This window comes from Chiloscyllium punctatum, chromosome 16 (genome assembly GCF_047496795.1).
Source record: "Chiloscyllium punctatum isolate Juve2018m chromosome 16, sChiPun1.3, whole genome shotgun sequence".
Classification (NCBI taxonomy): domain Eukaryota; kingdom Metazoa; phylum Chordata; class Chondrichthyes; order Orectolobiformes; family Hemiscylliidae; genus Chiloscyllium; species Chiloscyllium punctatum.
The window spans coordinates 2,400,427-2,412,712 of NC_092754.1; the positions used below are offsets into that span (position 1 = coordinate 2,400,427).

At 42.0% G+C, this 12,286-nt stretch overlaps 1 protein-coding gene across 19 annotated transcripts in view; it reads left to right on the forward strand.

Moving 5' to 3' along the window:
* LOC140486895 (polyhomeotic-like protein 2) overlaps positions 1–12,286 on the forward strand; it is a 255,858-nt gene that overhangs the window by 233,564 nt on the left and 10,008 nt on the right. For 17 of the 19 annotated variants that reach the window (XM_072585960.1, XM_072585965.1, XM_072585968.1 and 14 more), the window contains 3 exons: positions 6,513–6,648; positions 9,222–9,339; positions 9,782–9,935. In XM_072585960.1, coding sequence (XP_072442061.1) covers positions 6,513–6,648; positions 9,222–9,339; positions 9,782–9,935 — 408 coding nt within the window. The remainder of the gene's footprint in view (positions 1–6,512; positions 6,649–9,221; positions 9,340–9,781; positions 9,936–12,286) is intronic. The other 2 variants (XM_072585966.1, XM_072585967.1) reach the window with 2 other exon arrangements.

Here is a 12,286-nt window from a genome sequence, read left to right on the forward strand (position 1 = left end):
GTGTGTAGCTTCCACTTGTTTCAGTCTGCTGCACTCTGTGCGTATGTTCCCAGCCTACAGTTTAAATAGCAGCTTCAGAGTTGTTTAACCAACTATCGACATTAATTCTGTTCTCTGCAGCAATGTGAATGATTGAAAGTCTTCCGGCCTGTCGTCTTATGTGTTGTCTTATAAAATTTATGTCTGACACATTTGTTTTTTGGTATATAACAAAGCTTCCTGGTTTTCTTGCTACTAATTGCATTGTGGCTGACAGTGTGTTGGTAACAGAACTTTAATTACAATGGGAGCTGACAATTCAGTCCAAGTCATCAGGAAAGCTGTTGCAGTACAGATCCATCAGAAGAAGTTATACACAGCTGGACTTGAGTGATGAGTGACAGTTGGACAATTCCCAAAAACCTCAAACTGGAAATCTCAAAACCAAGCAGGAAATGGATCCAACTCTGAACTGCTCATTAGATGGGAACTGAATTAAGAGTTTGGACCCTGGGAGTGCTGCTTGTTTACTGTTTAATGCTAATTTTAGATTGCACAGGTTCTTGTGACCGTGGTAGTGTCTCTACCACTGAGCCAGGAGGCCCAGGTTCAACTTCCTCCTGCTCCAGAGGTGTCATAACATCAGCCGACTGGTTGTCAGGAAATATCACAATTGTGCAGACAGACTAGGGAGTGACATAAACTGCAGTTGGACCATTGCAAAGAGGCAGAGAGAGTTCACTAATTGAAACACTCATTCCCTTGCTGCCTCACCTTCTCAGGGATTGGATAACTGCTGCTTGGCTCTTGGAACAGAGCTTCTCCTGGTGGAGGTTGGAATAACTCTCCAGCCCTGCCCCTAGCCCTTCCAGGTGAAGGAGGAATTGCTAACAGTTAAACCTCTTCTGGGATTCTGTCAGAAACACAGCTGGAAGACTCTGAGCAGATCAAGCCAGCTGGGGAAGTGAGTTGGTGTGGACCTGACCAGTGCTGTCAGTGGGCAGGAAGGAGGGTGCTGTCACTGTCAGTGGCACCATCTCTATTCCTGTTGCCTGAGCTGGGTCTCAAACCCATTAGAAATGACCCTGTCACAAGGTTGGTTTGATTGCTGTTTCCAGTGGCACACCCTCAGCATTCGACTCCAGTAGATTTGCCAGAGAGCCTTTTGGTTTGGGTTGATGTGGGAGGAGGGCGTGGGGTGGGCAGATATGCTGGTCATTCCTGCCTCAGAACGTTTTAATTCATTCATGGGGTGTGGGCACTGGCTCCTCAGCCCTAATTGTTCAGAGGGATGTTAAGAATCAACCAGATTGCTGTGGGTCTGGAGTCAGGTGTAGACCAGACCAGGTAAGGATGGCAGATTTCCTCCCTTGACGATGATGAACCAGATGAGTTTTTCCTGACAATCAGCAAAAGTTTCATGGTAATCATTAGACTTGAAATGCCAAATTTTTATTGAACTCTGGTCCTACCATTTGCCATGGTGGGATTTGAACTGGGATCCCGAGAATACTAGCTGGGTCTCTAATGGAGACCAACTCCTTTAATGCTAACTGGCTGCATTAAAATGAACTCCATGTTTCTGGCTGTAAAAGCATTGTGTCTCTGTGTCTGTCATTTGTTTTTTTTTGGTTTGGGGGTGGGGAAGTGTCTGACTTGCAGTTTAAAATTGAAACGAGTAAAAGCTTTCCGGAGATGTTGCACTGTTTACAATGACATTTTCATGTCTGTACTTTTCTTCTCATCATGTTTCAACCACTTTTTGAATGATTTCCACAACCTTCTCTATCGACGCTCTCTTCATGGGCAATTTTTGTGAGTGTTCAATTTTCTATTTTACAATACTGTGTAATGTTTATTTTCTTTTTAAACAATGTTACCCTGGCAGTGTCCTGTCTTTTGGCTTTTTGCTCTGCTGCTATTCTCCCACCCTGGCCTCTCCTCACTCTTCATCTCTCTCCCTTCCCCCCAACCCACTCCCCCCAACCCACTCCCCCCAACCACCCCCAGCCCGCGTGTGTGTGTGTGTGTGTGTATCACTGTGTAACCTGCTCTGAGATTAACTTGCATGCTTACGCCAGTTTTGCTTGCAGACCTGCCTGGGTGTAAGTAATGAATATTTTGATTTGACTTGATTTCTAATTGTTCAGAGTCTGAGAAATTGCCACATATAAACGAAGGAATGGGAAGAGTCTATGTAGCCCTGGAGTCCGTCCTGACATTCTCTCCAATCCTGTGCCTGATCTGCCATGTAACTACATACACCTGACCTTCCTTAAAATCCATGAATCTGGAACTGAAAATGGTTCAGCAGCAGCTGCTGCCATTTGTGGGAGAGATCTCCAGACTTTTCCCAACCCTTCTGTGTTGAACTATCTCCAAATTGAATTCCTCTAATTTTTAGTCTCTGCCCTTTCCAGACTCGGCAGGTGAGGTGGTTTCTCTTGTGACCCTCTGTACTTCTCTGAAGATCTCTTGAACCCCTTGCCCAATAGCTGCTTGAATTTGAGGAAATACAACCCTTGGGGGGGGCAACTGGTGTCACATGAGGGTGGCAAGTGTGTATGTTAGTGAGTTAACAACACATTTGCATGAGGACAATGTGCAGGAAAGGCGAGGTATTCCCTGGTGTGTAGCATTTTCCCCACAGTTGTACTGCCTTGTGTTACACGAAACCATGTGCTCTGCAGGAGCTAGAGGCACAGAAAGAGACAAACAGGGGGGTCTTGGAAGATAGAAGGAAATGGGAAGAGAGCTGCAAAGCTGTTTGCATTTCTGGAAAGCAGAAATCTAATTGGTGTGAAACCCCAAAAACCGGGAAGAACCAGGGCTTGAATATGTTTAGAGTTTTCAGGGTAATGGTACTGCGGGGTTATGGGGCTAATGCTGAGAAATGTTGGGTTCTAAATGATCCATGTCCTAATGGTGGTGCAGGCTCGATGGGCCAAAGGCCTCCTTTTTAGTGCTGTTTCATTCTGAGATTCTATGATGCATTGTTGAGTTTGAACCCAGTGTGAGTCACACAACGTCGTTCTCAAAATGGTGGCTGGGCAAAGGCTGGGACAAATGAGTAAGAAGCACAGCTCCTGTTGGTTTTGGTTTAACTATCCTTCTCAAAGAATGTGCCTGTGTGGACTGGGTGCAGAATAGCCGTGACGTTCCCTAAAATCCACACAACACCATGTCAGGGCAGGCATGAGGAATAAACCACTTCGAGGTGAGTTACTATGGGGAGGTTGGCAAGTATGGAGCCCAATTCAATGAAGAATCTGAATGTTCAGACAAGGGGGAGGGATGGGAATAAGAACATAATTAGCAGCAGGAGATGACACAGTCTCTCAAACCCACTTTGCCATTGAAACCCTAACATTAGCTCCACTTCCCACTGTATTCCACATCCCTCAATTCCTTCAAATCCCAACTCCCCAAAATAATCTCTTAATTTCAATGACTAAAGATTCACTGATCTTTGTGGCAGATAATTCCAAAGAATTAAGAGGAAATCTATGGAGAGAATCAAAATAAATGAGTTAAACAGGAAAAAAAAACAAAGATTGATGACCGTGTGAATGGACATGTATGAGACAGATCGGTCACCATTCATAAAATCAATAGCAAATAAAATAGAGAGCCCTCTCTAAAGTACATGGTCAGACATTGTAAAAGTTTAAATTGCTTGGACCTGTATCTAGTTTGGGTTCATCTAAACCATCTTTCTAACCTCCATGTTATTTCTAATGTTTAAAAGCCCAGTTTGTTTTGCCTGTATCCATTCTGGTACAACTACACATTTCCCCAGTGACCAAGGTAAGGTATTGACTAACTGGTCTCTTTGCAGTGGAAAATTCTTTGTTATCGTTTAATAATGAGTAACATTGGTAACTACCTCACTGTCCAGCTTGGCTCAGTTGTTCAATTGATTCCTTTATTCTTCTAAAATGTCATGATTGTAATTGTTTTCCGTTTGTATCATCATGTTACTTACGCATTTTTTTCTCTCATTCTGAGATGTGGGTATCATTGATAAGGCCAGCAATTCTTGTTAGTCCTTGATTAGCTGAGGTTTGGTATAACTGTGACTTATTGGCTGTTTCAGAGGGTGGTGAAAGCACAAGAAAATTGGTTTGTGGCTGGAGTCACATAAAGACCAAAGCCATTTCCTTTCCTTTGAGTGTAATGCACGACCCTCCATCATTTTCCCATTCAAATGAGCTAGCAGCCCTTCATATCATAAAATAGAAGTTGGGTCGGAATATTTCTATTGTTTTGTTAGTTGTGGTTATTTAAAAATAAGCAGATACTGAGCCCACGTTTCCTCAGTCAGTTCTAACTGCAAATTGAGCAACAAATAATGCTGCTGCAGATTTGGCTTAAACAATTGGGAAAAGAAAATAAAGAACTTAGTTTTCACGTTCAGATTTCCTGCTTGGTCTCTACTAGAGGTTAAAAAACAGAGATGACCTGTTTTCCTCCTTGCCCCTCCTTTTCAAATAGTAATGTGTATTCTTTTATAAACCACCTGAAGAAACAGAGGCCTCGGTTTATTCCATCAGTGTTACACTTGCTCAATTCCATCTGGAGTTGACACCTTGCATCTTTCTACAGAATTACATCTTCTGATGTTGAAATGTTACCTACAAGAACAAGAGTTTAATTTCAGTTGAGAAAGCTGACCTATGAAGTTAATCTAATTTAAGACTGTCCAATTATAATCACCATTCAAATGAGCTAGCAATCCTTCATGTGAGAAGAGGGAGGTTGGATGTAAAGTTTTGTGCTTTCCCTCCTGCAATTCTATTGGTCATCCTGAATGACCATTTAGTAAGGGTTTGATTCACTGATGCCTACAATGTAGATAGGCTCTACATTCAGAACACTCGTCAGTAACCAGTAAAAAGTACTTAGATGAGCACTTGAAGTGTCATAACATTCAAGGTTATAGGCCAAGTGCTGGAAAGGGGAGTGGGAAAGATTTAGTTTATTGTCAATGCAGACACAATGGGCCCCTTCTGCAATGTATGATTGAGTCAGCTAATCTCAGTTAGCCTCAGCACCCCTGGGCTTGAGATGGAAGAATATTAACTGTAACATTGGTAACTACCTCACTGTCCCAGTGTCTGTGTGGGTTTCCTCTGGGTGCTCTGGTTTCCTCCCATGGTCCAAAGATGTGCTAGTTAGGTGAATTAGCCATGCTAAATTATACAGGCGGCACAGTGACTCAGTGGTTAGCACTGCTGCCTCACAGCGCCAGGGATCTGAGTTTGATTCCAACCTTGGGTGACTGTCTGTCTGTGTGGAGTTTACACATTCTCCCCGTGTCTGTGAGGGTTTCCTCCCACAATCCAAAGATGTGCAGGTCAGGTGAATTGGTCATTGCTAAATTGCCCATAGTGTTAGGTGCAATAGTCAGGGGTAAATATAGGGAATGGGTCTGGGTGGGTTACCCTTCGGAGGGTTGATGTGGACTTGTTGAGTCAAAAGACCTGTTTCCATACTGTAGGGAATCTAATCTAATCAATTTTGATCTAAATTGCCATAGTGTTGGTGCATTAGTCAGGGGTAAATGTAGAGGCCTGGATTACTCTTCGGAGGGTCATTGTGTACTTGTTGGGCCGAAGGGCCATACTGTAGGGAATCTAATCTAAATAATAGCCTATACGCACACACATACCTGTGGCAGTGTGGAGATATTGGACTCAATTGTGTTTCCTGATGAAAGGCTGATACCTGAAATGTTGATTCTCCTGCTCCTTGGATGCTGCCTGACCTGCTGTGCTTTTCCAGCACCACGTCCTCCACTCAATTGTAATACATCCTATTGTGAAATCTGCTAATATTTACTAATGACTGAGGGATCTCAGAAAGAGCAATCCTTTTAAGAAAAGCATCAAACTACTGTCACTCCTTGAATTGTATTCAAGTATGAATCACTCTGACTGGGGAGGGAGTATAAACTGATTCCATGACACAGTCACTCATCGTAAGGTTATTCATTAACTAATGATCACCCAATACCACTTTAGAATATTACTTTGGAGACTTTATAATCTGTTTTTCATCCGATGCCTGTGGTAGTGTGGCTCCAGTTGAAGAAACTAGTTATTGGAGTGTTATAGATAGTGTTCCAGCAGACACCTAGTCTTCTAATCTATTGTTTAGATCAACTCCAATGGAATTGTTGTTGGGTGTTGCTTCCATTTAATTATAATATTGATCACAATTGCCATTTAAGAAATGGCCTCAAATGAGTTTTTGACATACTACTTGGCTGCGGGTTTTCGGTGGTGATCTGTAACCTCCTGACCTGTGGAGTTCCTAATCTCAGTTGTATGTCAGGAAAGAGTTGTGAGGGAAGTATAGTTTTAACCATCCTTTAAACAAGCCTCCTGGTACTTGCTTTGAGATGCAATAGCAGCAACTGAGAGAAACGTCTGTGTGACTCCCTTCCTTTTTGGGAAGAGAATGATGTTTGGCACTGGGAGCACCAACCCACAGAACATGCATAGGATTGTCCTGGTTTTCCTGTTTTTCAGGTTGGCCGTTCTTCATTGCTGATTGAAAATCTGGCAAAACAAAAGCAACAGCAGCAACAAGCATCCGTGCAGCCACCAGAGAAACTAACCCAGCTGAATAACACCGATTCTGAGATGGATGACCTCAGCCAGCAAGGTTCGTCTTTCTGTGAGCTATCTCCTTCGCATTTCCTGATGTGTAGCAGGACTGCTCAATGAACTAGACCCTAGAACTGAACTTGGTTTGTTTGGTCACCATTAGGTAGAGTGTTCTTGCATGCATTTTATTTGTCATTTCTCTTTGATTCCTCTAATGTCTAAGACTTGGAGACTGCCTGCTTTTATTTTGCAGCTCTGCAACATGTGTACAAGCCTCCAGAAAAACCTTGTCACAATCTCTCACTAACTAGTACAATGAACATTAATGTTACTCAGTTACAATTCTGTTGCACTGTAGCAGTTGCTATGTCAATCAAGATAATTCTTGCTGGGTTTTAAAAATATAATTATTGCTACTAAAATCATTGTTATACCTAAACTTTGAGATTTTTCAGAACAATAAGAGCTGGCACATTGAGATATGCCAGGGATGGGAACCCCCTTTCATCAGTTCCCTTCTGATTAGTGCCCTGATTACACTGGTACTCAGCACGTTTCTCACCGGGAACATGCATTCTGCTTGCACAGCCATCTTTGCTCTGTCAGGAAGTCAGCACATCCATTGTTGCAATTGAAATTCTTCACACGTGGATTGGAGTTACAGGTCCTCCTCGAGATGAAAAGTGTGGTGCTGGAAAAGCACAGCTGGTCAGGCAGCATCCGAGGAGCAGGAGAGTCAACGTTTTGAGCATAAGCCCTTCAGCAGGAGTAGATTCACCTGTTCCTTGGATGCTTCCTGAATCGCTGTGCTTTTCCAGCACCATACTTTTCGACATTGATTCTACAGCATCTGCAATGCTCACTTTCTTTCTGCTCCTTCTGAGTGTTTGTGAGTTGGAGGAAGAGGATAAAACCGAATGCGAGACAGATTCCCCCATGCCAGAGATGCCTGTCCTTACACCCATGTGTTTCACGTGTGTGTATATATCCAGGTTTCCCTGCCCAGGAGTAGTTTTCCAGGTGGAAACATTAGTACCATCCGAGGGACTTCCTGTGTGGGCAGACTTGCTGGTGACAGCAAAGACAATTATAGCGCTGAATCCTTTCACAGAATTACAGCATTGTTACAGTATAAGAGAAGGCCATTTGGCCCAACATGTCTGTGCTGGCTCTCCAAATGAACAGTTCACTGAGCAGAACTCCTTTTTCCTCATAACCTTGCCCGTTCTCCCTTTACAGATAATTCCCTTTTGAAAGCCTTAATTTGAACATTCCTCCAGCACCCTCTGTCAGGCTGCACCTTCCTGACCACTCGCTGTTGGAGAGAGTTTCTCCCATTGTTGCCATCGCTGTTTTTGTCAACCACCTTAAATCTTTGACTGTTTCTAAACCACTTCAAGCAACATCATTAGTGGAGAACACAGATTTTCTACCTTTAAATGAGGCTTCTCTCAAACTAAACTTCACTTCCCGTCATCCACGCCATGCCAAAATTGAGCTGAACTCCACAATCTGTAGTTCCAACTCCTACATCATTACTGTAGATGTACGAGTTGGAACAACAGACCATGGAGTTCAGGAGCGAGGCTTGGGCATTTTGACTCAGTGGCACTAACAGAATGGCTTTATGTTTCCAAGTCAGGATCGTGAGTGGCTTGGAGAGGAACTTGCAGGTTAATGGATTTACTCAACTGCAGAATGAAGGTTACCCTTAATCCACATTCCTTACATACTAGAGCTTTTAGTTTCAAAAAACCCATTAGATTGTAGTTTGGCAACAGAATGCAGAATATTCCCTGCACAGAGTATCTCCCTGCACTGGATTATTTGACAATCCAGTTGGGAGGGAGAACTGATTCATTTCCCTTTTTCCACTCTCCCTTAGTCACAAAGTTTACATTAAAAATATGGCAGATATTGCTAATTATGTCAGACTGTATATAGTTCATTATATATAAAAAAAATTCAGCCAGATTCCTTAAGTAACAAATAAAGAATTAAAGATTTAAATTGTAAAAAATATTTCAACTATCCTTTTTGGAAAGTAACACACACCCTCCAAGTCTGGAGAGAAAATGTAAAAGATCTGCTATGTCTTAAACATAAATTAAACCAGAATTATTCACAGATTGGCTATAGACCAACATTGAGAACAAAGTCACTTTGCAAACAAGCTGTTGGCACTGGGGTGTTATCCTGGTTAGGTTATGGCTGGCTGAAGTTACTTTTTCTGGAGACAGGATGCAGATTTCAAATTCTCCTTGGAGACTTGTGGTGATGTGATCTTCTGTTGGATTTTCTACTCTCTATTTTCTACTTTTGAGAGGGATTTCAGGGAGAGGGGGAAAAAGTTTCTTCCTGTCTCTTTGACATCTGACCTTTTGTGTTCAAACTCAGGAGCTTTATTATGCCTACAAACTGTGTCATGTACTTTCTTTTGGAAAGTGCTGTGGACTCTGACTCCCGATGAATAGTTTTGTGTTCTTTGCTGTATTGTTTCCAAAAGGTCTGAGGGGTACACATACATGTATAGTCCATGATATTCTAAGCTAATATTTAGATAACTTGGTGTTGTGAAGGGGTGTTTTATTTTGCATCTTTTTCAATGACCATTCTCTACCTTCTGTTCAGACTCAAAGGAAAAGGAAGAGGATGCTCTCAAACTGAAATGTGAATTTTGTGGAAGGCTTGATTATGCTCATAAGTTTAAGGGATCGAAGAGATTTTGCTCCATGGCCTGTGCAAAGAGGTAACCTGTCAGCAAAAGCGTAAAATAATCAAAACTGTGTGTTGGCAATTGAGATTTGCCTTTTGAGGATTGCAGCAGCATCTGTACTAAACCTTAATTTTAAATTTGAGACTCCATAATCTCTCATTAAACTTCCTCAGGAATTTCTTCCTTTGGTTTGTTTGGTAAATTTCTGGCCAATCTGAGTCAGTCATTCAACTTTGTATACTTGCAATCTAAGACTAAGATGAGGAGGACTTTCTTCTCTTGTGGGGTGGTGAATCTGGGGAAATGTTTATCCCAGAGAGCTATTGAGGCTGGGTCATAATGTATATTCTTACATCAGGCCCGAGTTATAAGCTTGGCCACAGGGGATTCATTCCAGTAAAGGATCAGGGAGAAATTTTGGACAAATCCTGATGTTTTAGGTGACAACATTGAATGTTATCCATTTGGTTCATAGGTACAATGTTGGCTGCAGTAAGCGAGTGGGTCTCTTCAAACCAGATAAAAGCAAATACTTGCAGAAGAAGGAAGCCAGCAAATTAGGGCGAAGGGGGCCAAGGAAGAACAGCTTGCACAATGCCAACAAAGAGCAACACAAGAAACAGCCGAAGGTAAAGTCACATCATTCAAAGTGCAGTTGGGGGTTTTGCATTATTAGTTAGACTTGGCTTTTCTTTGAAGGTAATCTGACCTTGGCCGGATGTGTTGCCATGCGTGAAGCAACAATATTGACCAGGTTCAGTCTTCAGCCTGTGACTGAATGGTGAAACAGATACAATGGGCTGAATGGCCAACTTCTGCTCTTGCACCATAATCTTTAGTAAACTAATCTCAGTTTGGGAGAGATGCTGCAAATCATCTCAACACCCCATGGCCATGGAGGGTAAACAAAATCTCTGCATTATTTATGTAATGCTTTTTAATGCAAAGGAATGTCCCAAAGTATGGCGTTAAATGTTTAAAGAGTAAAATTGAATACAGACCTTCAAAGAAACGTGGATATTAGCAGAGGTGTTCAAAGCATGGATTCTACGAAAGTTCTTAAAAGAGGAGAGGGAAGTGGAGAGGTGGAGGTTCTTGGGTAGGAAGATCTATGATGTCAAGGATGCTGAAAGCACAGCCACTGGTGGTGAACTAAGGGGAGGGAATGTTGGATGGAACATTCAGAGTCAGAGGCTGGTTTAATTGTGGAAGGGAATTGTAATGTTGTAAGGAGGGAGAGGCTTAAGAAGTGCAACAATGAGAATTTTAAATGGAGCATTTGGGAAACTGGGAACAGTTGAAAGTCAGTAAAGACAAGAATGGCCAGCAAGGACCATGAACAAGCAGAATTTTAGCAAAGTTTGTAATTTAAGACTGTCTGACTATAAGAAATAGATCCGTGAGCAGGCTGTTTAGAAACCTTGAGCCTACACTACCATTCAATAGGATCATGGCGACATGAAGGTTATTAATAAAGTTTATATCTCAAAAAAATATAGCAACCATTTTTTATCTATGATTATGCATTTTTCCCCAAATTCAGACTTTTGCATTGTGTTTCAGACAGTTAGAGATGCTCCAAGGATAAAAGTCTATTTGATTGTTCAATGCAGAAATCTAGTTGAGAAGCCATGGACCCAGATTGTGAACTCTGCTTTGGTCACGACAGTGTTAAAATCATTTTAGCAAAAATTTCAATTAGTCATCAACTGGACAGAGCCCAGGAATAATTAAAGTGAAGCTGTACCCAATTGGCATTTGAATAGCTCTCTCCACGGTGGCTGATTGTGTTCAGTCGCTGAGTTTTCCAGCTGGCCAGTTCACTCTGAATAGCAACATGAATGAGAAAAGCCCTAGAGATGGACACAATACATGCAGCTGATCAACATTTCTAGTGCAAGGATAGAGAGGAAAGAAGAATAACTCTGTTTAAACAAATGAAGAATACAACTGGTGAAGAATCAAAGACCCATCAGCAGGAATATCATTCCAGTAAAAGGCGTAAGTGCCGATTAAATTAATCTCCCCTAAGGCCAGTATTCTTTCAATGAGTTTGTGCACAATTGTGCTCCCAAGCTGCCTCTGAAGCTGCTCAACTCCCCAGTGAAAACCCTCTCTCTGCTCAACTTGAGCAATTATTTTTACAATCTGTGGTTTGCAACCAAAGAAAATGCATACCGAAAACACCTTTACTGCAGTAAGATGACCCACGGTGCATTGCATGAGGGCTATCAAACATATGCCAACTTGGCATTGGTAGAAAATGAGAGTTTTGGGTGTTTTATATGCTGAGCAGCACATTGGACTAATATGATGACTGTACTGTGGTTTAAGCTTGTTGTGAAACCTGGAGGACCACTGTTTAATTGCATGGTTTGCAATGCCAGTGGTCTCTGTATTCCCTGAGCCACAAGGGGATTTCCATTTTGAATGTTATCCAAGTGACACTGCACAGAAAGTATGTATGTCTGTATTGGGTACTCTTGATAATGAAATGTGCATGCACAGACAGATGTGGCACGCACACAAAAACAGATAAAAAGCCAGATAAATGAGGATCTTGTAGAACTGTATTCTGCCATAAATACTTGCTTTCAAGGTGAGGGTTAAAGGAAGCAAAGTGATACATTTCCTCTTCAAGGCACTCAAGTCAGTCTGATGTGCAGGATCCACAGACACGTCCCTTCTATTTCTGAGTTTAACACCGTATCACTACAGATGGGGTTTGAATTTAGCATTATCTCCCACATACTGCCTGAACCTGTGCGGCTTGACTGAGTTCACGCAAGTATTTCCTGTTTTTATTCTTCCATCCTTATTCAAAGAATTGTGTACTTTGATTCCTGAGGATGAATGGTTGTTGTTTTTCATGAACAGGCATTTGCAACAAACATAGAGGATCTTTATTGACAGACCATGCTTTTGAAACAGCTAACTCCACCTTTAAAAGAACCCACTGTTTTTAATTTATTATGGATGT